This window comes from Alligator mississippiensis, chromosome 3 (genome assembly GCF_030867095.1).
Source record: "Alligator mississippiensis isolate rAllMis1 chromosome 3, rAllMis1, whole genome shotgun sequence".
Taxonomy (NCBI): domain Eukaryota; kingdom Metazoa; phylum Chordata; order Crocodylia; family Alligatoridae; genus Alligator; species Alligator mississippiensis.
In genome coordinates this window covers 7,168,184-7,194,745 of record NC_081826.1, presented here as the reverse complement: position 1 = coordinate 7,194,745, position 26,562 = coordinate 7,168,184, and the positions used below count along the sequence as shown (strand labels likewise).

The window sequence follows — 26,562 nt, the reverse complement described above, 5'->3', positions numbered from 1 at the left end:
CAGTGGAAGAGTAGCATCTAAAAGCAGTTGATGCGGTTTGAGTTGTACAAACAGTTTTCACTATGCATGTGGTTATACCAAGTACTCATCTTATTTGCAGGAGGACTGTATATAAGTTCTGAATCAAAAGAGGACCACATCCACTTCCTGGTTTTCACAGATGTCTGTGGTAACCGAACATATGGTGTTGTTGCACAGTATTATCAACCTATTCAAGTATGTTGTGTAATAAACATTTTTAATAAAACTTTTTATGCAGAAAATGTTGAGAACAATGCCAATTCACTGGATTTCTGAAATTACTTATATGCTTTAATAGCAATATGGTATAGATCTTCGTTTATCTAAAGGTGGCTGTATATGATGCTAGCTACCTCGGTTTCTTGTGTTGTGGGTTATAGAAATGTGCTTCTTATGCTTGGCTGAGCTGTCAGGCTTCAGTGGACCTACTGGTTTTTGACTTGTGATTCCTAATTTAATGTAATGTGGTGCCCTCATTGAACACTGTAGATTTTAACTGGGAGTTGTGTTTGAATATCCGAGAGCAGAATTTATTCCCTAGACTTATTTTTAGGTGCATGAGTTTGAGAAATATACAATGCTCTTGACAGATATTCCTAGCTCAAAAACATGCTTTTAATAGATGGATGTAATTTTATAGGCTGAGATTTTTAAAGGACCAAGGGAATTTAAATGTCCAAATCTCACCAAAATTTAGTGGGGGGTTTGGCTATTTCCCTTGGTTCCATTGAAAATACCAGCCCTAACTTCATGATTAACATCATCACATTAATCTGCAGTTTTCTTGTAGGATGGATGCATTCCAGCAAATGGGCAGGCCCACTGGGAATCCGTGCAGACTGGTAAAACGTTTGCCTGCTTTGTGCCGTTTGCTGTGTGTGTCATCTCCAGATATCCATACTTTAATGCTCTCAAGGACTGCCTATCTTGGTAAGAATTACTATTCTATTATGCGTGTCACTGTTGTAAAAGCATGTAGAGACGCACAGACAGTTTTTGTCAGTTACTTTAAAAATTCATATATAATATACACCCATGCTATATTTACTCAAATATAAGACAACCTGCCAATAGTTGCATTCTATATAGGGAGAAAATTATAAATTTGTTATGATTTTCCAGTTATTTAATCTAATTATTGGAGGTTTGCTTTGAATATGTCCCCTTCCCACTGTTACAGCAGGGAAAAATAAATCTGGGAGGGAAGGTCAAGTAGCACCCCCCCCCCCAACATCTTCCCCCTGCAGCTCTTCTCTCCTTCCAACCCCCCCCCCCCCCCCAAAAAAAAAAAAAATACTGTCAGATCTGCTGTCCCTGAGCACATGAAAGTGAGGGGCAAATTTGAAAACACTAACCTAGAAATAAGCATACATGTAGGAATATGTATATATAGTCAAATTACTATGGGCACCCATAGACTTAATTTATGCAGAATTGATCCATTTAAAATTTTTTTGAAACAGCTGCAAGTTTTAGCACAGCTACTCCATAAACACACCATTAAGCAGCACTTTTTGTACCCAGACAGACCAGACGATGGACGGATGTATATATAATCATAAGCCTTTTGGCTTTGGGTTAACATCAGGCATACTTTGTATTCTAGGTATCTATTAATCCAAAGCCAAAAAGTTCATGATTTATTGTATAGTTCATTGGGCGGGGCCCCAGCAGTGTCGACAGTGTTTCAAGCCATGGTGACCCCATAGATCAGCTCTGGGGTGTGTGTGTGTGTGTGTGTGTGTGTGTGTGTGTGTGTGTGCGTGCGCTCCAGATACTCACCCCATCCCCAAAGAATCCCTGTGCTAATTAGCCCCTTGCTTCTGAATGGAACCGGGTGTTCTTGTCACGAGTCTTGGAACCTTAAAAAATGTATACGTGGATGAGGTGCAGGGCAACCTGGTCTGGCTCCACCTCGGGGAGCATGGGGCCACAGTAGTCATATGCTCTAGGCTGAGACAGGGGCCAACAGAGGGGTTCTGGGTAAATAGCTTGGGGCCCTGTGTGGTGATGTTTGCCAGGCATTTAAGGCTGGTGGAAAAAACAGGAATCATTGGAAATGGAAAAGAAAGGCACAGCTCAGCTGTGGGAGTGAAGAGGAAGTCAAAATGTATGTAGTGTAACGGCTTTACTGTGACTTGAAAAAAAGTTGGCACTGATGTGGACTGAGTGTAGTGGACAGGACTGTCTGTCTTATTCAGATGGTTTGAACTAACCTGTCCTTGTAGGATTCCATCAGTATGTTCGTGGGCTAAGATCAAGTGTAGTTTGCTGTGCTGGTCTGTCCCCTGGGCTGAGATCACTTTGAATGACATTGTATAATAGAGGGTGTGGACTTGTCCAATGCACTGTGGACAGGGCACTTTACAAGAGTTTACTGTAGCCTCCCAACGGAAGGATCTCAGCTATATGCCTACTTTGTATAAATGAGGGCTCTCCCTAGCTTGCTCCTTTCGCCTCTTGGCTGAGGGCAAGTGAGACTTGGGGGGGGGGGTACCTGAACCCCAAGACTCTGGGCTGGGGCCTGCATGTAGGATGCCTGCCCTGTGTTTGGGAGAATCTGAATCCCCAAGCCAAAGTGTCTGGGATGGAGGATACTTGCCGGTGGTAGCACCACACGGACGTGAATGATTTGAGTTCTGCTTAGTCCATAAGATTTGGAAGGGATTTAGCTAATTTGAGAAAATGAAAATAAAATGTCTGCCCAATATGGGCCATATGTTATAGTCATGCTCGGTACTGGCTGTATTGAATCACCTTCATAGTTGGTTTCTATTACTGTGCACATGTTTAACAATAAACAGTATATTAAATGAGGCTTCCTTGTAGGCAAATGCAAGGTGGGGTGGGGGGCTTCCCTGCTCAGGCTGATTGGAGAGGAAAAAACCCTCATCTGGTCTCGTGTGTGTGGTTTAAAAAAAAAAAAAAAGATGTTTACAAATATATGTGGATTTTCTGACACAGCTGAATTGGGAGTATTTGAATGACAAGAAAACTGGATCCAGTTACACATTATGGCATGAAGCAAGGAGGAGTTAAAAACAAAAGTTACTTGAACAGTAACAAAATAAGAGTGAACAGTTGTGGTTACTGATATAGTCTATATGTATTCTGTGAGATTTTGTATAGGTCTGAGCAAAATTAATACCTGCAGGGAACAGATTTTCAATATAGTTTTCTTAGATTTTTTTTTTCCCTATAGGGTCTAAAATTCTGTAAGTCTTTCTCTGGGGAGAATCATTAAGAAAGCAGATACTGGGTAGAGAATAGTTTTTAAAAAGAGTATAAATGAATTCTGTAACTGGCTCTTTGGACTAAGGTGACCTTCCCACACCTCCTAAGGGAATACTACAGTGATTACTGGGAATTCTTATAATGCACAAAGGAATGAGGAATGGAGTTTCTCTGTGTTATCAGTCCCCAGGTAACACCCTTTTAAAGCTCTAGCCCTGGGACATAGAATAATTTACATTTTAGCTTGTGCATGATTTGGCAGGTGAGAATTTTTGGGGAAGACTATGTTTGCCTTTCATAACCATTCAAGAATCTATCTGGTAGGAATGAGCCCTTCTAGTTTAGTGGCCAGTAGAAATCTAATACTGTCTCTTTCAAAGGTCTCCAAAAGATGTTATAGCATCAGAATAGGAGCTTGTCCTTTGCTCCCAGCTGTGGGGAGATTATCTCTGCCCAGTCTGTGAAGCATCAGTAAGTGGTAAGGGCTGAACCCTGCTGGGTTCAGATTTCACCATCTAGATATTTCAAACATACTTAAATACCTGCCTTGCATTTGTAAGGTTAGAATTTTGCACAACCTTAAAGCCAATATCCTCCAAAGTAAAGGCTGGGGGTGGCACTGCACACCTGAATTTAGTGTGGCTTTTAGGTGGTTGGTGAGAGAAGTACAAGATTGCTCGGGAAAATGCCTACTACCATTTGAGTGCTGCTGCAATAATAAAAACCCTGGGATAAAACGATGTTACAATTGGAAAGTCAGCTGCTCAAAGGATAGCAAATGTCCAAAATGGAATTGCCCTTCCATCTTAAAACTGCCCTTCTTGTTCACGTGCATGATGATAAAATCCTAAATTTCATAATGGCAGCCCATTTTCTTCAAGAAACTGTTTGGTAGGCGTGGGCGAATTGACAGTGGAGGCCGAGGTGCGTGGTCGTGTCCCTTCTGCTGTGTGGTGCATGCACGGTGAACTCTCCAAGCTCCCTGGCACGTTAGTGCAGCTCTTGCCAGAGCTCTGCCCGTGCTGTCAAGCAGTGGTGAGAGCAGGAATGGACAAGGGGGTGCACCCCCCCACTACCTTCTTTGGCTGTGTCACACGTGCCGTGAGTTCTGAGCTCACTGCCTGGTCAGCGCAGGCTGCTACAGGAGCTGCACATGAGCCATGAGCTCTGAGCTCATCAGCTGATCTGGGTGAGGCCTGGCCAGAGCCTCTGCTTTTATGTGCATCTGGAGCCCAGGGAGCAAACACTGCTGTTGCTCACCTTTCCTCTCCCATCTTCTTCTAGATGAATTCAGCAACAGGAGAAAGGAGGGGACAGATAGTGGAGACAGCGCTTACCTCCTGGGCTCTGGAGCTGCATGAAAGCAGGAGACCTAGCCAAACCCCGCTTCAAGAGCTTACGTGCAGCACAAACCAAGTCCAGTGTGACTGGGTCCAGCCCTGCTGTGAGCACTCTGAGTTCACTAACTGATGAATGCAAGCTCTGGCTGGAGTCCCTGTTTTTCGCATGGCTGCATAGCCTGGGGCTCAGTGCCACTTGCATTTCACCCCCACACCCCCAAGCTGAGTTCAGAGGAAGAGAGGGGATGAGTGGCGCTGCCGTGCATCCCCTAGGCTTTAGAGCTTCCTCAAAGCAGAGGCTGTGGCCAGAGCCCATGCTGATCAACTGCTCATTGCTCACAGAATGTGAGAAGCTGTGGTGGGAACTATATTGAGCTCACAGGGCCTACTATGCATATGCCACATAGCCAACCACACCACTGTTCCCCTCTGGATCCATCCCTGTTGGTAGGTAAATTAAGGATTCATGTTCTTGTGGTTTCCAACCTACTGCACCCTCTAGTAAACCGGAGGGCAGGGACATAAAGTAATTTAGAATAAATGTTCTTCTCCTTGTCTGCATGCTTCTCCTTGTCTCTGCTATGCGCTAAGGTTTATTTCTTTATGACATGTCAAAACAAGATCCTGGGGAGCACGCTTAGTATGGCTAGTCTTGTTAAAGAAGCTCTAGCCATTTCTACCAATTATAACCGTTGACTTTTTTTCAGCAGCTGGTAACAGTCAAATGTGAATGAATTTTCTTGCAGATAACAAAGGGTACCTTCTTGTCCCAAAATGTCAGACCTACATTAAAGCTCTTTTTTTTTTTTAGAACAATATATAAAAATTGAGAAAATTGGTGGCGTACAGAGGGAGGTATTGCTCCCCAATAGACAGAAAGTTGAGAGTCTGTATCCTTTATATGCTATTTCTGGCCTTGTGTTTTGGAGGCATGAGGACTAGAAGGTGCCTGACTGGCAGGTCTGCAACTGCATAGATCTATCAGCCACCCCTCCTTATAATGGGAATTAGGGGACTCGCAGGAAATACAGCAGCTGCTGCATTCCTGAGGCTGCAACAGTATTTGAAGTGATTCTGATTCTACCCTGGTGCCGGGGGTGGCAAAATGTTCCATTTTTGTCCCCAGAATTGCCCTGTGCAGCTTATTTTTTTTTTCTAGCTCCTGCAGTGAACAGGATTTGGCCCTAAGTGGATTGATATTTTAATTCATCTTCCCTAGGTATTCATTCTCCTTAGGTGTTCAGCATAAGGGCCAAGTTCCTGTCCTCATTCAAAAACAAATCGCAGCTTGCTCCTGTCCCAATTAGTTTTTAAATATGAGACTGGCTCAGAGTTTAAATTGGTTTCCATTAAATCCCTGGTGGATTCCTCAAGGCATATTATGGACTTTCAAGCTTCAATCAGAAAACTGAAGACCTTCATATTCTGTAACATTAACCTTAATTTTATAAATAGCTGGTGTGTTACAAATGGGCAATGCTACCAGCTTCATTGCCAGAACAAATGGAAAGGGAGATGAATGTGTGAGCATCTTTTTCCAAGACAAACAACTGAGAGTCCAGACTGTTAAAATTGCTGTTCTTAGATTATTTTACAAGAATGTCGTTCTCTTAAAAAGCTTCAGGTTCAGAATGGGGGTTTCTAGAATTTTGAACACGCGTTTTTACCTCAGTCTATGATCTGCATCCTGTGACATAGCGAGAAAAGGATATTCATCTATTCCAGCCTCCCATATAAAGAGGAAGTATTACTATCTCTGCCTAAAGGATAAATCTTCTAACCCTTTCAACGCATATCTTTAAACCCATGTTGCAGAAGGATACAAGTGTATAAATGGTTCACATCCATGAGCCAGCCCAAAGGAGCTATTTATGGTTTTTCAGGAAACAGGAACCTAGGCCCTAGTTTCTTTTACTGGATGCTTCCAAGATGAGGCTGGACAATCATTTGATAAGGATAGTTTAAGAATAGCGGGCACCTATACATGTGCTGGATGTGCTAATTCGCATGTGTCGGAGCAGATGACCCTCCGCATCGTGCATTCAGCATCCTCATGCTCCGAAGTGGCGGCAGCGGTGCTTTAACTAAAGCTTAACTAACGTTCGTTTGACAAAGTGCCCTTGCCACCATTTGACACACAGGACACTGAATGCACATGACCTGGCAGGAGCTTTAATTAGAGTGACTCTTGGAGCTACTCCTAATTTAAAGCACCTCTTGTCCACCCCAGAGTAGTGTAAAGACGCCCAGTATTCCTGCGTACAATCAAGGGTTTGGACCAGATGACTCTTGAGGTCCCTTTGCACTCTTCTGATTCTGATTCTAAAATAAGCTGCAAATGATTAATAGAAATAGATTGGAAAGACCATGTACTCTTTAGCATCTCTGGGTCCTCTAGTGTAGATTTAAGACATTTTTTATTTTCACAGTACATCAGTGGGCACAGTATATTAGTTAAATGTCCTTTTTATACATCTCATTTGCTTGGTTTAAATATTGGGATTTGAAGAGATTGATTGATCCCTACACTTGCTGGACATGTGGGGATATCATTTATGCCCCCAAATTGACCAGCTTCCTTGCTATATTAGCAGTGCATTTCCATAGCCTTACAGGTAACCAGATATTGGCTGGAAATGATAAGTCTATGTAGTATGTTCCTGTAATAGGTCCTATAAATGGTCTCTCTCTTTCTCTAAATTTCCTGAGTAAGTGCCAATGTTAACACTTGTTTGTTTTTTCACAATAAATACTGGAATATTTTTCAGAATTAATAATCTTCTGCTTGAAACTGAAATCAAAACAATTTTGGTAGACCCGTGCTCTGTTTGGAGGACTGTGAAAAACTTTTCAGTATTAATTACTGAGCATATTTTACATGAATTAATTGGGGTATTTTTACCTTTTGCCCAAATACTAGTAAAATTAAATTAATTTATCCCAGCCCAAAGTGTTTCATATCTGAAGACAGAAGCTGCTACACCAATTACATGTTTTATTGCTTAACTTGACAACCTAGAGTAGCTGCAGCTGACTTTTTTCTATTTCGCCCCCCCCTCACCCCCCCCGGTGACTTAACTGTTGTTTTACTTTCCTTAATTATTTCCATGGTTTATTTTCATTTTCACTTCTGCCCCTCTTCCCCCCCCCCCCCCCAGGAAACTCCATGCCCCCAGACTCACACTGCCATCTGAACACAGCTCTGCATCACTGAATGTCCCCAGATGCGTGCAACCACCCAAACACAGCCCCCTGCTGACATCTAACCCCAGCACACCGCAGTTGCTGCTGGTGTTAGATATCTGGCCCAAGGCCTGGGCTGTGTCTTTACACCTCTGGTTTAGGATGAATGAAGTAACCAAAACAGATAAGTCTCTGCACCTGATGGGAGCGTACGATGTCAGTTAGCCAGCATTCATTGTCTATACTGCTGTATGTGAAACAGGGACCTGATCTCAGGATTGTGCTCCCAGAGTTTTACGGGAGTTACAATTTCATAAAAGAAATATATTCTGCTTGTGGTGAGAGGAAATACCTTGGTCAAAAGTAACCTCTCTGGGGGTGTCCCCATGTGTGTGCACATGCAGTTTGCAGTGCCTCAGAGCTGTTTTCAGGTGCTGCAAACCACATCCAGTGCATGTGCACCATGCTGCTAATTTGAAGCATGGTGGGTTTTTCGTGACACCAGGAGATCCCAGTGTCAAAAAACAAAAACCACTGCTAAAAAAGTGGTGTGGCATACATGGCAGCAGAAACCAGATCTTGGATGGCTGCCAGCCAGGCTCTGAGTGGCTGGTGCAGTGCTGCTTCTGCCTCAGGAGGCCCCCAGGTAAGGGGGGCCAGCAGCCTCCCCTACCCCACCCGGGAGTGTGCGTGCAGGGGTGTGACCAGGGACAAATAGCTGTGGCACAAATATATGCTGCTGCTATTTGTCCCATGGAAAATGTGCACCCTTGCCCATTTGTACTCATGGGGGTGTGTCCCCTGTGCTGGAATTAGTTACCACTGCTACTTAATTAAATTGAAAGCAGCAGGGTTCTCGGCCTTTTTAGGTCTAAGGATCCAAGGCACCCCTTGCAAAAAAACAGCTGTTAGCTTTATTCGTTCCTTGACTATGGAAAAATAATAGAGCAGTTCTTCTGTTGCAAAGAACTCACAGATCACAAGAGGTCCAAATGGTTTTGACACCATGGATTCTTATTTGAAATCTATGGGCATTTTTACACATGCTGGGGGGGGGGGGGGGGGAGTGTTTTAAGTAGAGTGGCTCTTGAGAACTACTCTAATTAAACCGCCTGCAGCATCTTGTGTGTTCAGCATCCTATATTTGAGAATGGCAGTGGGGCACTTTAACTAAAGCTCGTCTGACAAGCTTTAGTTAAAGTGCTGCTGCTGCTGCTGCTGTTTTGAAACGTGGGGACACTGAATACATGAGACGCTGCGGCATCTGGAGCCTTCTGATTAGAGATCTCCAGCAGACTCAGTTCATCAAGTCTGCTCTGACGTGTTCAATTCGGAACGTGTCGGAGCATGTGTGTAGGTGCCCCTAGGGTTTAACTTGTGAATCATGCACACCTAAGAGTACTAACATTGTAAGTCCAAGCACCCTTAAAAAAATGTGGTTGAGTATCACTGATCTAAAGCAGGGCTGTCCAGCTGATGGCCCAAGGGCCCAGTGTGGCCTGCAAGGATCTGTAGCCCCTGGGCTCTCACCCAGTCATTGTTCCCACTGTCGCTGGTTGTGGCAGCAGATAGCAAGTCTCGGCTTCCCCTCCAGCTGCTGCTTGTGCCTGCCCTGGGGGGTGGTGTGGCACAATGTGGCCTGCAGTGTAGTGTAGCAGGGGGAGCCCATGGCTAGTGAGCTGGGGGGTGCTGTCCATGCATGTGGTGCAGCGGGGAACGGGGACACCTACAGCTCGCACTGTTAGGGGCTGTGCTGTGTACAGCCCCTATTGTTGGGGCCTGCGTGAAGTGTGATCCTCAGCTGTTTAGCACTTGGACAGTTCTGAGCTAAAGCATCATATATAGTTTTGCCAGGCAGAAAAGCTAGGCCAGAAATTGGGACTGGAGATTGCGGTGGGCAAAAGAAATGCCCAAATGAGCAGAAAAAGTAGGCTCGCTATGGATTGAACAAGGAAAAGTCCTCATCTGAAAGGAGACAGGGAATTAATTTGATACTGTTGGATGGATAGACTATGCAGATTCCTTTTCCAGAGACAACATTGACCTACGTTTTCAGCAACAACTAGTGGTTTTATTTTTTTAAATGTACCATGGTTTTTGGGTGGCAGGCTTGAGAAACTTGGAAGAGACTTGAATTTCAGAAGTGCTGAACCGCAGCCCTTCAGAAGTTGAGGCTTTGTTATGGTGGGTTAAGTCGAGCGTGCAAACACAGAGGACCTTGCAATCGTGCTACTTTCGGAAAGTTAGGCGGAGCACAAAGGCAAAGTCCCATGATCCCTGATGTTTATGAAATTTCTGAGAAATTTTAGACAGACGTTATGTCATTATTCTATATGTTGTTTGAGGTTTGACTTCAGAGCTTCCAGCATTAAAAGCAGAACCCCTCTATCATGAGCACTAAGTGGTTTTTACACACAACAAGCATCTTAACTGTATGTTTTGATCGGCCTCTAAAAGGAGATGAAAACTGCACTCCTGACGTGGGGCATAATTGATGTTCCCCAGTTCACTGTTATGTTTTGTAGAGCTTTTGACCTGCTTAGCACTTTGCAAACATTGGGGGAAAAATGAGGTTCCTCCCATTTTGAGCTTCGAACGTACATCTCATAAAAGAACAAGTGTAATGAACATGCAGCATTCAAAATAGGTTTCTGGACTTGGTCTTAGCAACGAATTCCAGCATTTTGATTTACAAAAAGCCTAAATATATTCATAAAAAAACAACTGTGCAACAGTGGAATATTGTGTGCACAAAGGATGGACAATTCAAAGTTATAATTTTGTAGTTATTCATTTTACTAGACTATACATGTATGAAAATGTGCATTTAATAGTGTATTTATTCTAAGTATGTACAAGAGTGCAATGTTGGCTTGATAATGATAGTTCAGAAAATTTTTAATGCTCATTGTTCCCTGGTGGTTTATTTAATTTGTAAATGGAATATTGCAGTAATTGGTTTGGGGGCTTTTTTTTGTTGCATAAGTAATAGTGTGGACATACAAGTCTCCTGACAGTTTACATTGAGCTTTAGCCCTGTGTCATTTGATGTGGGTAGTGTTTGCCCCCAAAATAGCAATGTTTGACAGATTTGCACAAGTAGATTTGTCCCGTAATATGTGTATATCTGTGTGAGAGAAATCAAAATGCAGCCTTAAAAGCATAGTAGCACCATTAAAATCAGCTAGAGCTAATAAAACGTCACATGAATAAAAAGTAAATTTGCTGGAATAATGCTTTCAGCACCCCCTATGCCTTAAGTTTTTAGTTCTAGCCTATCAATAGAAAATGTGTTTTCCATTTTACATGTTACTTTAAAAATAATTTTCTATAATTTAATTGAATTTCAGCTTGCTGGTACACCTGAGACCTTTCAAGGATTTAGATGCTGAAGATCATATAAAGGAGTTTGCAGCAAAATTATTTCTAATACCCAGTCCACCACCAGGACCGCTGCATTTGGTAACTGCTAAAGCTTAATTTCATCTTTTTTCTAAAATTTTTCTGCTATAAAATACCAAGTGTGTGCTTTGTGTGAAATGAGGCTAATACTTCATTTTCATGCAAGTTTTACACCAGTGTGGCTCAAGTTAATACCTGTGTACTAGAAATTAAGACCTTTTCTGCCCCTTTTCCTTAGAGACTTGTAGCGCAACAGTACTGGAGAGGACTGTGGCTCTGATCCTTCTGTGCAACAGTTAGCAGCAGAGAAAGGTGGATTAATGGTTAAGGTACTGGGAGCAACGGTAGGACTTGGGAGACAAAGACTTGTGGCTACATTTTGCCAAATTTTCTTTGTAAATTTGGACAAATCATTTAGCTTTGTGTCTTTGCAAATCACAACTGTAAAATGAAGATAATGTTTCTCTATTGTATGGGCTCTTGTGAGGATAGATACATTAAAGATGGGCTACTATGGTGAATCAGGGCTATAACAGTACATAAAGTTGATAGTTTTTCTGCAAAAAGACTGTAGTGCTGCTGAGTGTGCTCCTTCAATGCATGTGGGAGCTCCAGGAGACTGTTTCGGATAATGCAGCTCTCTACCGTTTCTTTGGGAGGCTTTGCCTAATGGCATATATAAATTAGAGCCATTTTAGGACTGCTCAACCTGGTGCCCAGCTGTAATGGCTTATATGGGATAGTTCTGACATTTGGGAATCAGCAAGGTGCAGCATAGCTATATTTCAGCCAGGTCACTTCCCTCGAGCATGCTCATGACCTTGAGCTGAGAGGTTGAAGAGAGTAAAGCTACCGTAGTTGGAGAATTAAACAGGTTTAACCAGGCGTTTTTTTTTTTTTTAACTTAGTGAAGTGTGCAGACTATGCAGGATCTGCCTCTAGAGCAGAGCAATTATTTGGGCCCGAGGGCCACATAGGGTCTCTTGATAAGCTGCATGCCCTGCCCTATGGGAGGGGAAGGTGTTGGGGGTGCGCATAGGAGAGGGGCCTGCCTGGGAGCCAGCTGGAGGTGAGAGGAGTGAGGGAGAAGGGGAGGGTGGGGGGGTGCGTGCAGTAGAGCTTGTCTGGTCAGCAGCTGTCCCTGCAGCACTCCACGTCGGTCCGAGCCGTACCCAGGGTAGCCAGTGCTGTGCTCCCAGCTCCGGCCAGCATGCAGCTTCTGGCAAAACTGTTCCCAGCGCAGCTGCAGCCAGCTGGGCTTGCACTGTCCCCAGGAGGTGAGGGGAGCACAGCAGCACCCAGCCACCTGCAGCCCCACTGGAAGCTGTGCGCTGGCTAGGGCCTGGGCTGGCAGGGCTATTCTGCTTCACTGGTGCTTCTCTAGGCAGGTGAGAAGCTTCAGCTGGGTGGCTCTGACTCTAGTTCCTGCCTGCCTTCCACTCCCTCTGCCTGCCTGGTGTGATAAGCAGCCACCTGTGGGTCAGCAGAGTGGGTGGAAGGCAGCCAGGAGCTAGAGCCAGAGCTCCACTCTTTCGGCAGGAGCCCCCAGCTGAAGCTTCGTTCCTGCCTGCCTGCCCGCACACCTGGAGCAGTGGGGCAGCAGCAGCAACCACAGCTGGAGGCAAGGGGAGCAGAACATCTTCCCCAGCCCCAGCTCCAGCCTGGGTCAGCATGCACTTTCGGGTGGGGCTGTTCCTGGTGCAGGTGCAGCAGGCTAGGTACTGCTGTGCTCCCCTTGCTTCCAGTGGTCATGCTTCTTCCTGCTGCTGCCCTTGCTGCACTATTCCAGGTGGGTGGTCAGGCAGGAGAGCTCCAGTCTGGCTGCTCCTGCTGGAGGTTGGGGGAGCAGAAGAGCATTTGGCTAGCTGCGGCTGGACTGGGAACAGCCCTGCTGGAAGCTGCATGCTGGCTGGGGCTGGCGGGGGTATGGCGTGGGCTGCCCCGGAGGGAGTGGGTAGGGCTCAGCCCCATGTGGAGCACTGTGGGCCTAGCCACGGGCCAGATCCAACCAGTTGGTGGGCCCAGTTCGGCCTGTGGACCATATTTTGCCCACCTCTGCTCTAGAGATTTGCATTTGCAATTTGGGAAACTAGAAAAATGAAATTAATCAGTTTGGCTGGTTCTTTTTAGTCGCGTTCTTCATATTTGGGCGTCTTAATACAGGGATTGGTTTTTTCCTTGTTTTTGTTTGTTTGTTTGTTTGTTTGCAGTACTTTTCTAACTTCCATGTTGCAAAAAGGATATCGATCGTCATCCAGTTGATTTTTATTATTTAAATGCATTTAATGTATTTCATGTACTCAATTTTTATCTTGGTTTCATTATTAAAAACACTTTACTTCACAGAAAGTGGAAACATATAGTCCATAATAATCTTTGTAGACCTTGTTATGCTTTTCTGCATGCAGCTGACGTTTTAGATTTTGTTTTATACACCTACCTGCCTCTTTTTTTTTTCTGACACCAGCTTTGATTTATTTATTTCTTTTGTAGTTGGAACTGGAATTTAAAATTGCATATGCTATGAAAATATATTTGCAATAAAGAGTTAACTGAAAAAATCTGTTGCCACAGATATTTAATATGAAACCACTCCAGATAATAATTCCATCACGGGAGGATCCAGATAGCCCAATTATTGATTTGGATCTTCATCTTCCATTGCTGCGTTTGAAACCAAAGCAGGTGCTCCAGGTAAAATCAGTAAATAAATAAATAAAATCTTTTAACAGAATCTGTGAAGATTTCGTTTTTCCTCTTCTTGTTCATGGCTGCTACATTTCTTTAAAGTGTTTATTTTTAAAATATAAACTACACTAAATGATAGATATACATGTACAGTTCATTCTATAGTTGGAGCTAGCATGATAATGTTGGTGAAGGTAGTAGGCTGCATTTTTCAGAAATGTGGGAGCTTGAATTTTTTTTTTAAATACCACTTCATTTTGGCTATCGATGCCCATATTTTTAGTCCCTTGTGGTTGATGTGGACAGGCAAGATGATATCCTGAAACAGCTTCTCTTATTTTCTTAATGTTTCAGTAGTGCCCCTCAGTTGCTTCCTCTTTTGGACAGAAGACTGGAGATCTTTCATCTATGCCTTTTTGCTTGCAGTTAACTTTATCATCACCAGCTATGTTTCTGGTATCCCAGTTTTGAAAATAGACTCTGCTGGCATATATTTTTAGCTATCCCCCCTGACTCTACCCTTTCTATGGACATATACTGTGCATAGCCAAAGACTTGAAAAACTTATTCAGGCTTATTTCCTGCTTGGTGCACCTGGAAATGCATACTTTTGGGTAATTACATCAATGCAAATTGATTTTGCTTTTATTCCTAATCTGAATGTTATAAAGGCCTTTTGCAGGCTAGAGCAGGGAATCCTGACAGTAAACCCTGGCTCCATCAAAGGCAGTAGCAGAACTTTCATTGGCCTTCTTAGAACCCTGCTGTGTTGTATACCTGCTTTCTGTTCCCAGAATCCTGTTTGCTGTTTAAGAATCCTTTAACTTGCTTTTGTTGGGATATTATATAAAATAGCTATTAAAACACTGGCCTTGCGAGGTTGAGACTCGATTCTTTGTTATGTAAAACATTTTAGAGACCTTTATTTGCTGGAATTTGCTCTATTTACTAGGTGGGATTAACATCCATTATTTTTTTGTTATTTCCAGGTTATGACCTGCATCCTAACCGAGCAGAGGATCGTTTTCTTTTCCTCTGATTGGGCCCTGCTAACTCTTGTAGCTGAATGTTTTATGTTGTACCTTCATCCTCTTCAGTGGCAGCACACTTTTGTACCTATACTGTCACATCAAATGCTGGACTTTGTAATGGCTCCAACATCTTTTCTCATGGGATGTCATGTGGATCACTTTGAAGAAGTTAGCAAGGTATGTCCTTTAACACACCTAATTTTTTCTGGCTGCTTAGAAACATTAAAAAAAAACAAACCAACAACCTCTCAAACAAACAAACCACCACACTTTACCAGAAGAAGCAGCGTATTACTTGGACCTGGTTCTGCAGCATCTGTATAAGTCAGACCCTTCAGCAGGGCTTTTGGTGCTTTATCTAATAGCTGAGTCAATCGGCTATTAGATAAAGCACCAAAAAAGCCTCACTAAAGCGCCCGATCTGTACCAATGTTGGGCAAGCTGAGTTCAGCTATAACATACTGCCTCTTTTGGGTGTGTGCTGGGCTCGGTGCGGGAGCATGCAGAGTTTGAAGTAAAGTGCTGGCGGGCTTTTTTAAATGTCTGCAAGCAGCCTTTGTTCCTTTTCCTCCACGCATGTTCACCAAGTTGCTTCCTATGCTGCATTTGGATCCCGCGTAAAACCTTACTTCTGCTGTGTTGTCTACAAGAAGCAAGCATATACAAATAGGACCATTATGAGGTATACGTACTTCAGCAAGTTATTCAATATGCTTATTCTGAAATCCTTTCACTTTCCAAGATTGTCTGGTAATGACCCTAGTGCATTACGTAAGATTAGATTTAGGTTCCAGTCCTGCTAGCTCACATACTCAAGTAATGTATACACATGAATCATCTGTCTGAGGTCTGTGGGCTGTTCCTGTTTGTAAAAGTTTGTTTAAGGGCAGGGCTTAAGTTGTCTCAATAAGTAAGCACTGTAAGACCTTCCTGTTTCGGCAGGCATTTAACAAGCAAAGCTAGGTTGATACTTTTTAGTAGGTTTTATGTTGATATTGTAGTTCCCCTTTTAAGTTATTTCATTCGCTTGTTGCTATTCTATTTAACAAGTTGTTCTTTTCTTTCCCTGTAAGCTGTCCTGCGGCTTTGTTGGGAAGGTGGTCAGATATGCCACATAAATGTATCTAAACTTTAGTGCTATTCCATCTGAAACTAGATCTTCTGTTTCCCCGGAGAATGTTCTAAACGGAACCTGCCTGGGAGGAAAAATATGACCTTTATAATGTAAAATATATCAGTGGTGCTGGGAATCAGACAAGAACCCATCATCATTTTAGATTAGAGATTCCCAAAACATGGGACAAATGCAGCTTGTAATCCCCTTTTGATGTGGCCTGCCACCCAGGACTGTCCCTTTGAAATGCCCTTTCAGGGGCAAAACTTAGGGAACCCATGGCCTAGATGATATGGCAGGGGCAGGCAATTATTTTGGCAAGTGGGGGGCCACTTACTGAGTTTTGGCAAGCCATCGAGGGCCGCATGACAGGCAGCCAGGGCAGATAAATATTAGTTTTCTAAAATTTTCAGGGGCCCCACGGGCCAGATAGAATGGTTTGGCGGGCTGCATCTGGCCCACAGGCTGCATTTTGCCCACCCCTGTAATATGGGGTGGTGTATCACAAGTACAGTTTAAAGAAATTACTATTACACTTGTGTGGTTTCTAAAGATTTTTTTTAGATAGGTTATAATTTGAATGGTGTAGATTTTGCAAATGGATGTCAACGCAGAACTTTAAATCTCTCTGAAATTAAGGTCTTCATTAAACTGTGTTTTCCAGTTATTACCACACTAGGTTTATTTCTCCAGAGAGTATAAGTCTGTAGTCTTAGGAGACAAAAAAAAAAAAAAAGGTAGTTATTTTATATGCATACATTCATGCGCAAAGATTTATAGAATTGACTTTAATTAATATTAGCTGGAGAGAATATTAGATCGCCAAATCTTTTGTATTTTAATCCTAATATGTTAACGTCAAACTTCATTTGCATTCAAACTGAGTATTTAATTGTCCAAAATTTCCACTGGGCCAAGTTTTTAAAATCGGTAATTATATATGCTAGAATAATTCTAGCTAGAGAAATGTTTGTTCAGCATTTATTTATATTTAATCATGAATGTTTTTTTTTTCTTAAAGGAAGCTGAAGATTTAATTCTAATAAACATTAATAATGGCGATATTACATCTTCAGAATTGTCTGAGAGAGAGACTGAAATTCCAGATGTCCCTTTAGAAGCAGCAGAAATTTTCATAAAAAGGTAAAAACCAAACAAACAGTGAAATCTATGAAATTGTCTATGAAACAAAAAAACCCAACTTGAGTTCTTTTCGTAGTAGCATAAGTTGCATGGAAATCTCTTTGGCTAAGATTTTGGTTATTTCCCATAAAATGAAAAAGAAGAGCACTGATACATCAGTCCCGTTTTGTATCAGTACCAGTACAAGGAAAATTGACATTATTGGCAATCGGCTTTTTTGGGCTGATGTGGCTGATTAATGTTGCTGATAAATGCCTTGCACGTGTGCGCAGCCACAGCACAGCACGTAGGTGACTGAGCAAGCTGACAGCATAGAGAGCAGCCTTCAGCTGGTAAGTCTGTTGTGGGGGAAGAGCGGGGTGGGGGCAGATCAAGGTCTCTGCGGTGAGGGAGGGAGTGGGGCAGGGGCAGGTGTTGCCCAGCCAGGGCATGGGACAGAGCTGTGGCTCACTTGGAGTGTGCTGGTAGTGGCTTCTGCCACTATGCACACCCCAGGAGGGCATGGAGGGTGCAAGGCAAGGGTGGGCTGCTGCTGCAGACTGGGGCTGGCACCTGGCTCTTCCTGGCAGGGAGAGGTAGGCTGGAAGAGCCCTGGCTCCAGCCTGCAGCGGCAGCCTGCAATCACCCCACGCACAGATCTAGGGACATGCTCCCCATGCCCTTCTGGGGTGTGCATAGTGGCAAGAGCCACTCCCAGCACCCCCCCAGATGAGCCACGGCTCTGTCCTGTGCTGGGCAGTGCCTGCCTCTGCCCCAGCCCCAGTCCCTCCCCCACCACGGGGGCCTCAATCTGCCCCCCCCTTCCTGCCTTCTCCTCAACCCTTCCTCCACAACAGACTTACCAGCCAGACACTGCTCTCCAAGCTGCCGGGCCACATATTGGCAATTGGATTGGTATTGGCTGATATGGCTCCTTAAAAATTGACCATCGGTATCGGCCCAAAAAATCTCTATTGGTGCACCCCTAAATTGAAACACCAGTCCAGGAAAGACCCAGTGGCCTCAGAAGTTTTAATATTTTTCTGGGAGTTTCCTCCTAATTCCTTTCTTTTATGTATTAATGTAACACCTTTTCTGATTATTTATGAGATTTTGAAGAAGTCTTCTTGCCTTTGTCGACACTTGCTATTTCTTTAGTTGAAAGTAAGATGAGATTCAAGTTATTTTTTATTTTAAAAGTCACAATTTCTCCCTTTCTCCGCTCTTCCCCCCCCTGGACTTAGAGTAATTGCAAATTTTTTAATTTTTTTTTCCCTCATCCCGCCTTAGGGTGGAGAGCCTTCAGTTGCATTATGATCTAGAACTCTGCCACCTAGCCTCCGGTATAAACCTCAGTGAACTACAAATGCGTAGAAGGGCTTGGCAGCAAAAGCTGAATACTGAAATTCAGCAGATCACTCTGCAGTTAATTTTTAACATCTTCAGGTAAGTGATGATATATGGCATAAATCTCTATTGTGAATTAAGACCTATACCTCCAGTAACAATGGAAATACAGCAAAAGCTTTGTTATCCGGCACCCATGGGGAATGGGGGAAGCTGGATAACAAAACACGTGGGTTACCTGAGAGGTCCGAACAGGCATCTTTGCCTGTTCGGGCCGCTGCATCCAGAGCGTTGCCGCCTCTCCCGTGGGCCCCAAGGGACAGGGAGCCAGGCCCCGCACAGGCTGCTATGCCCCAGGCTGCTTTGCCCCAGACAGTAGGGTCTCAGCGAAATGGGAAGTGCCACAGTGGGTACTTTTTTGTTTTTGCTTTGACGTTACAAGCCGGTGTGCCAGTTAATAGAGCATTCCAGCTTGTAAGATGCTGGATAATGCAGCTTTTACTGTACTTTTACAGATATAACAAGTCTCTAGATTTAGTGAAGGAATATAACAGTTAACTTGTACTCTCTTAGTACAGTGGCTAGAGTTTGTCAGCATCTAACATATATCAGGGAATAGCTTCATTGTAAGATACTTTAGATCAGGGGTGTCAAAGATGCAGCCCATGGAGCCCCAACACCCAGCCCCTGGTGCTGTACCAACTTCCAAATAGACCCATGGGGTGCACACTGCACCAGCCCGGTGCACAGTGAAGGGGTGATATGCTTACTCCAGGTTCTGTGCTGCGCACAGTACCCGTTCTGGCCAGTCTGCGACTGAGCCAGGATTGATCAATTTGTGGTGGCCAGTCCCCTCCAACTAGATATGTACCGTATGTGGTGCCCACTCTAGCCAGTCCACAACCCACAAAAGAAGCAGGCATTGCATTCGGGGCAGCCCCAGACCAGATGCCACATGTGCCATATGTAGCACAGATCTGAGTGGGTGCTGCATTTGGGGGAGGATGAATTTGACATCCCTACCTTTAGATTAGTACCCCAAATAATTTGTTGCATTCTGAGAAATAAACCCCTGCCCTTTCATAGTAAAAAACCAAGATGAGAGAGGTGCAGTCTGAATGTTACAGATTTGGTGGGGGAGGAAGGGGTGTAGGGGGTGGGGGTTAGGTTGTAGTCTTGTTTTAAAAAGAAGCTAGAACCCTGTGTACAATTCTGGCCAGCCATGCTAGTATGATCATCAGAATGGAGAACTTGTATAATGAGAGGAAGCTAAACGGGTTTGGCTTGCTTAGACCAGCAGAATATAGCTTCTCTCTTTAAATACATCATGGGAAGTAAATATTAAGGAGAGAGAAGAGCTATTGAAGGTAAGGGGCAATGTTTGTACAAGAACAAACAAATAGGTAAAAGCCATCCAGGGTTAAATGTAGATTGAAAATTGGGGCGAGCTTTTTAACCATTAGGAGAATAAGGTTTTGGAACAACCTTTTTAGTAAGAATGGTTGGAGCATACATCTAGAGGTGCACCGGAAATATCAGTTGCCTATCGGATAGGCACCAATAAAAGGGAAATTTACATTATTGGCTGTCAGCTTTTTTAGGCTTTTGTAGCTGATAATGTACTCTGATACTTTTATGCCTTCTGGCCGGGGCCCCCATATGCCTGGGTTTCCTCTTGCCTGCAGGGCCGGGGCTCCTAGATGGCTGGGTTCAGATCGGTACCAGCCAATATGGCTGGTTAATCTGCTGTTGGTATCAGTTGAGAAAATCTTTATCAGTGCACCCCTACAAGCAACCTAATTTTTAAGAGGAAGCTTGATACATTTTAAGATTAGGTTTATATGAGATGTTTGTGTTTGATAGCAGGCACCTGGACTTGATGACCACCTGTCTTTTCCAGGCAGATGTTCCTAAATAATAGCATTAATGGTCACATTGATTTCTTGCAGGCTCACAGATTGCAAGTCACAAAAATAAGCTTAGGGGACTTTGGCCAATGGATCCTGCGCAGCAATGAAAATGTGTGGTTTCTGAGAGAGGCAGGTTGCTTAGAACTGGGCAGCTGCACACATGCTGTGTGATGTAGAGTTCAGTCTTTGCAGCCCATTGACACCATTGCTGCTGTGTCATGGAGTCAGTCCCCACGTGTGGTAACATTTAAAAAAAAAAGAGGAACTGAAGTGAACTGTTCAAATGCTGTTCTCTATAGTTACAGATAGCACTGGCCGTAAGATAAAGTTCATGTTAAAGATTTCATTTAGCATCTTGGTGGTGGATGAAAGAACTCTTGCAGTTTTGGCTTGGATTCAGTAGAGTTTCAAAATCTTTACCCCTGAAGCCTGTTGTAATCTGCCTTTCAGAGTTGGGAAAACATCCCATTTAGTTCCACCAAAGTTATCCTTGTTAACACAAGGTTGTAGGTTTGAACAGAAACAAATTTATTTTAGTTGCATTAAAACGTACTAGTCAAGCTCTGGATATCCAATTTTCTTGGACTACAGCCACATTTCTTTCTTTGGCAGTGACCTAGTTGCTCTCCTGCTTCTGAGAACTTAAGGCTGTACATTAATAGGCTCCCTCACCTAAACAGAGCATTTCACTGTAACTCTCCATTCAGGAGGCCCATGGATTTGTACAAGTCTGAGGGTGCCACAGTACCTCTTGAGTTCAGCAAGAAGGTAGAGGTGTTTGCGCCTTGTGCTGAGCTTGAACATCAAGTGTAGCTTTCATCCATTGTATATGTAAATGGTATATGATATATGGTGTGTGTGTGTGTACACAGACAGTGGCTCCATAATATATATCTGTTTTCTTAATGCTCAGTGGATGAAAGTTGCACTTGATATTCAGGGTTAGCACAAGGCTCTTATGTTATATTAGAGTTTACATGGTATTCATAGATTTCATAGACACTAGGGCTGGAAGGGACCCTGGAGGATCATCGAGTTCAGCCCCCTGTCCCAGGGGCAGGAAGTCAGTAGGGATCATAGGATATAAATGTTGGCCTTGTGCAAGCCCAGGACATGGCCATGAAAATCCCCCAGCTTGCGGTTCCAAATTGATTCATTGAACAGTTCATCTCTTTCATTCAAATCCCTCCTTAAGAATGACTTTGGTAATAGGCATGAATCAGTAATGAATGTAAAAACAAAAGAAAGACTTTCTTTTACTCACCAAAGTATGCATAGGTCTAGAAAAAAAAAAATCTCATATTTTTTTTACCAGCAGCTGTTGGTTTCAGGTATAACCCTCTGGCAATTTTCTGCTTGTTTCTAAAGCAGCTTGCTTTTTGCACCCTCTCTGGAGCACATCACCCCTGGTTTTCAGGGACCAGGAGAGTACTTCTGCTTCCTGTTGTGACCATGCATAAACTTAATATACATCTGTTCTTTAACCATTTGCCTCTCCTTTGGTTAATGTGGTTAGCAGTAAAGTTAGTTTCTGAGCGTATTGGAAGGTGCTAGATAATTTGTACTGCTTTGTAGCATGCAGATGCAATGTGAGGGGGGAAAATAAAGCTCTGACCCTGCTGTCAGAATTTCTTAGGCAGTTTCTTGTGTCTGGAGAGTGCCCTGAAGTGGGGTTCTGTGCAGGTGCAAAAATCTACCTGTGGGGATTGGGATGAAAAAACCATGAGACAAACAAAGAGCTGGTTCTGCATGGGAGCTCAGCAGGGAGGAAAAACCAAACATTTATCCCCTGCCTTTTACTGATGAAAATTGTCAGTGGTTGTAGGTGGCCTGCCTGAGTCCTGGTTACAAAATTCCGCATTAATTTTCTTTGATTCAGTAGCCAAGAAGGGTTGAATTTTCCTTCTGACATTATGCTGTGTGTATATTGGAACAAGTGGGTCAGCATAAAGTGCATTGCTCTTAGAAATCTCCAGACTTACAATATGCTGTTTATTAACAGGGAGGTAAAAGACCATCTAAATTATGAACACAGAGTGTTCAATAGTGAAGAGTTTCTGAAAACAAGAGCCCCAGGGGATCAGCCATTTTACAAAAAGGTAAATTCAGCTTTAGGCATACTCCAGTCTTTTGTTGGTTTATTTTATTCTTCTGGCAAAAACTTTAACCAAAACAATTAGTCCAAAATGTCTACAGTTTTAAACTTTTTAAAAATTTTATTCATGAATCCAACTTATCAAATAACAGATTTAACATTGAAAAATGCACCCAATCCCCCAAAGTTATTCATAAACATGTATAGTTGTCTTCCATCAACAGTGCTCCCTTAACCCCAGGTCAGTGTTCATAGGAGTCTTGTGTTCTTTTCCTCCCTCCAGTTCCATCCTTGATGGTTTGGTTCTGAACTTCAAGCTCTTGCAACAAGATGACTAGATTTTCGTTTAATTAAAAAAATCTGTAGGCATGGTGACAGCATTCTTGCCCTCCAAAATGTTGTTACCCAATTCCAGAACAAATTAAGTTTATTCCTGAAGGGTGAGTTCCCCACAAGCAGCTGGCCAACACCATGTTTATGCTCTAAGGTACGAGCCAACCTCTAATTATTTGCAAATTGGGAAGATGCTAAATAAAAAACAAACAAACCCCGAAACACCCAAAATGAAACAAAACTAACGATGTGTTTTGATTTTAAGCAAATCAAATTGGATTGCCACACTGAAAAGTGAGTAGCAGCGTTTTGCATTAAGTAAGAGTAAAAATTAAAAGGGTGAATTAGATCAGCTGTTGCTACCAGTTAGCAAAATGCATACAATTTCCAGCATAGCGTGCCATCTAGTGGGGAAAATAAAGTTACAAATAGATTTTAAGTCAAACACTCAGATGAACTGATTATGTGAAATTTCCTGAGAGCATATAAAGCTGCATGTTGAATTGGAACATACTGGTGATTAGCTATGTTTGTTTGGCAGAAATTCCTACATATAAATTTTTTTCTTTAATGCACATTTATGATGAATTCACTGACATTCTGTTGTTATTACTCATAAGTATTAGTTGTTATCTTTTTCTGGTTATAATGGGATAAAATTATAGGGTGTGTAATGACGCCAATTGTATAAAACGGGTGGGCAAAATACAGCCCATGGGCTGGGTCCAGCCCACCAGGTGACTGGATACAGCTTGTGGCTGTCCCCCATGGCACTCCACATGGGGCCATGCCCTGCCTGATTGCGCTGGGGCAGCCTGCACCAGGCTCCCGCTGGCACCTGCCGGCCCTGGTCCCAGAGGAGGAGCGGCTGCTGGAGGTGGGGGGCGCAGAGCAGCACCTAGCCAGCTGCAGCCACATTGGGAACAGCCCTCCAGAATCTGTTCCTGCCCCTGCTGCACTGTGCCTTGCTGTGCCATATTACACCATTCCAGGCAAGTGGGTGAGCAGCTTCAGCCAGTTGACTCCTAACCCAGCGCCGGGGCTCTGGTTTCAGTTCCCAGCCACCTTTCTGGGAGCTGGAGCCGAAGCCCTGTGTGCTTCATAGGTTCATAGATCATAGAGTCGGAAGGGACCCTGAAGGATCGTCGTGTCCGACCCCCTGCCCCAGGCAGGAAAAGGACCGAGGTCCTGTCTAGCCTCCTCTTGAAGACCTCCAAGTTGGGTGATTAGTACCACCTCTCTTGGCAGCCTGTTCCAGATTCTGGCCACCCTTACTGTGAAGAATTTCTTTCTAATGTCTTACCTGAATCTACTCTCCACTAGCTTGTACCCATTATTCTTAGTTACTCCTAGGGGTGCCTTGGTAAATAGCGCATCTCCAACTCTCTGTTGTCCTCCCTTGATAAACTGATAGGCTACTACAAGGTCTCCCTTCAGATGTCTCTTGTGAAGACTGAAGAGATCCAGATCTCTCAACCTCCCCTTGTATGTTTAATGGCCTCCGTACAAAACCCTATGAGTGACCCTCCTCTGAACCCTCTCCAGATTCTCCGCATCCCTCTTGAAGTGCGGTGCCCAGAACTGGACACAGTACTCCTGCTGTGGCCTGACTAGTACCACGTAGAGAGGGAGGATTACCTCCCTCAGTCTGTTGGTCATGCATCTGCTAATGCACAACAAGGTGTGATTGGCTTTGTTCGTGGCTTTGTTACACTGTTGGCTTATGTTCATCTTGAAGTCAATTATGACTCCAAGATCCCTCTCAGCCGCTGAGCTGCTGAAGAGGTCATCCCCCAACCTATAGGTGTGCTGGGGTGTCCTCCTCCCTAGGTGCAGTACCTTGCATTTGTCTTTGTTGAATTGCATCCTGTTTTGTTCTGCCCATTGATCCAACCTGTTCAGATCAGCCTGAATCCACTCCCTGCCCTCCGGTGTGTTAATTTTGCCCCATAACGTGGTGTCATCTGTGAACTTGGACAGGGTGCTCTCCACACCCTCGTCCAAATCGCTGATGAAGATATTAAATAACAACGGTCCAAGGACCGATCCCTGCGGGACACCACTGCCTACCTCTTTGCAGGTTGAAAACGACCCATCCACCACCACTTCTTGGGTGCGATCCCTAAGCCAGTTTGCCACGCACCTGTCTGTATAAACGTCCACTCCACAGCCTGCTAGCTTTCTTATGAAACTAGGATGCGAAACAGTATCGAAGGCCTTCTTAAAGTCCAAGCAGATGACATCTGCCTCAGCTCCAGTGTCAAGGCAATAGCTCCTTGGGCAGGGGCAGCTACAGCCAGCTGAGCGCTGCTCTGTGCCCCCCACCACCAGCACCAACTCTTCCTCTTGCTCCTGCTGCGCTGTGGTGTGCCACTCCCAGCAGGTGCGTGGGGCTCTGGGTCCAGATCCCCAAACTGGAGGTGGGGGTGCAGAGCAGCCCCCAGCTGGGCTGTGGGCGCCAGTGGGACCATGGCACAGGCTGCCCCAGTGCAAGCGGGCAGAGCATATCCCCATGCGGAGTGCCGCAGAGGAAATGCAGATTGCACCACCCAGGACAGCTGCCCGCCCCAGAGCAGGCTCCTGGGACCTAGCGCCCAGGCAGTCCCCCCTTCACATACACATACACATACACATACACATACACATACACATACACGCCAACAGCCCTGTAGGAAGTTTTGGTGAGTTGTTGCAGGGCTGGGGTTGTGGTGACAGTGTTGACCCAGCCCATGGCAGCTGATCAAAAGTCCCTATGTGGCCCTCAGGCCCGGATAATTTCCCACTTCTGGTGTATAATGATACAATTGATTAAATTTTACATTTCAGTTTCGTTACTGAGGTGTGCGCTCTTAACATTGTGTACATCTAAGGTTTTAAAACGTAATTCCCTTGGGACAATGAAAATAAGTACTACTACACCATGTATTGCTATGGTCAGCAGTTGATTTTAGTTTACTTCTGTTGCAGGTGTTGGAGACATACATGTTTCACTCTTTTCTTAAAGCACGTCTAAACAGAAGGATGGATGCCTTTGCTCGGCTTGAGCTGAGTACTGAGACTGAAGAAGATAGGTAAAATGCTGTCATCAGAGGTTACCATGGATTTGATTCTTTCATTGAAGTCCATGGCAAAAACCAGTTTGATTTTTGGTGATATTAGAATTCATTTTTTAACTGATTCTATATTATAAAAGCCATAGTCTGTCTGTCCATAACGCTTTATTCGCACTCTGATTGGCTGACAGAAACAACCAATCAGAGTGCGAATACAGCGTTCAGACAGGAGGTGACACTGCGGCAGAGCACTGCCATGATGGTGGTGACACAGGGGACAGAGCGGGGAGCTGCCCTGATCCCTGGAGGCAGCAGCAATGGAGCAGACAGAAGTGGGGGGGACGCAGCCAGCAGGACCCCCCCCCCCTTGCTCCTTGGAGGTGGCAGTGAAGGGGGGAGCACCCTGCCCCCGGCTCCCTGCAGGCAGCGAATGCGGAAGGGGGGGGGCCCCGAGGCCAGTGCTGCTGGCCTTGTGCCCTCCCCATGCTGCTCCCTTCCTGATGTGGGCTTGGCGGGGAGAAACCAGTGCGCCGCGGTGGCGCGGGAAGCAGCAGACCTGGACCGATGAAGCGGGGTAGGGGGATAGGAGAAGTGGGCCCGGTCCTGAAACGGTGGCTGGGAGGGTCGGGGGGGTGCACCGGATCTGGTCCAGCCCCAAAGCAGTGGCAGGGAGGGTGGAGGGGCAGGCC

The 26,562-nt window shown here is 44.4% G+C and overlaps 1 protein-coding gene across 1 annotated transcript in view; it reads left to right on the top strand.

The window, feature by feature from the left end:
- The window catches only part of DENND3 (DENN domain containing 3), a 62,236-nt gene that overhangs the window by 13,443 nt on the left and 22,231 nt on the right, over window positions 1-26,562 (top strand). Inside the window, exons 3-11 of the mRNA XM_019481806.2 lie at window positions 101-216; window positions 812-951; window positions 11,129-11,240; window positions 13,755-13,874; window positions 14,858-15,076; window positions 17,035-17,156; window positions 18,426-18,581; window positions 22,395-22,491; window positions 25,788-25,891. Of these exons, the coding sequence (XP_019337351.1) occupies window positions 101-216; window positions 812-951; window positions 11,129-11,240; window positions 13,755-13,874; window positions 14,858-15,076; window positions 17,035-17,156; window positions 18,426-18,581; window positions 22,395-22,491; window positions 25,788-25,891 (1,186 nt within the window). The remainder of the gene's footprint in view (window positions 1-100; window positions 217-811; window positions 952-11,128; window positions 11,241-13,754; window positions 13,875-14,857; window positions 15,077-17,034; window positions 17,157-18,425; window positions 18,582-22,394; window positions 22,492-25,787; window positions 25,892-26,562) is intronic.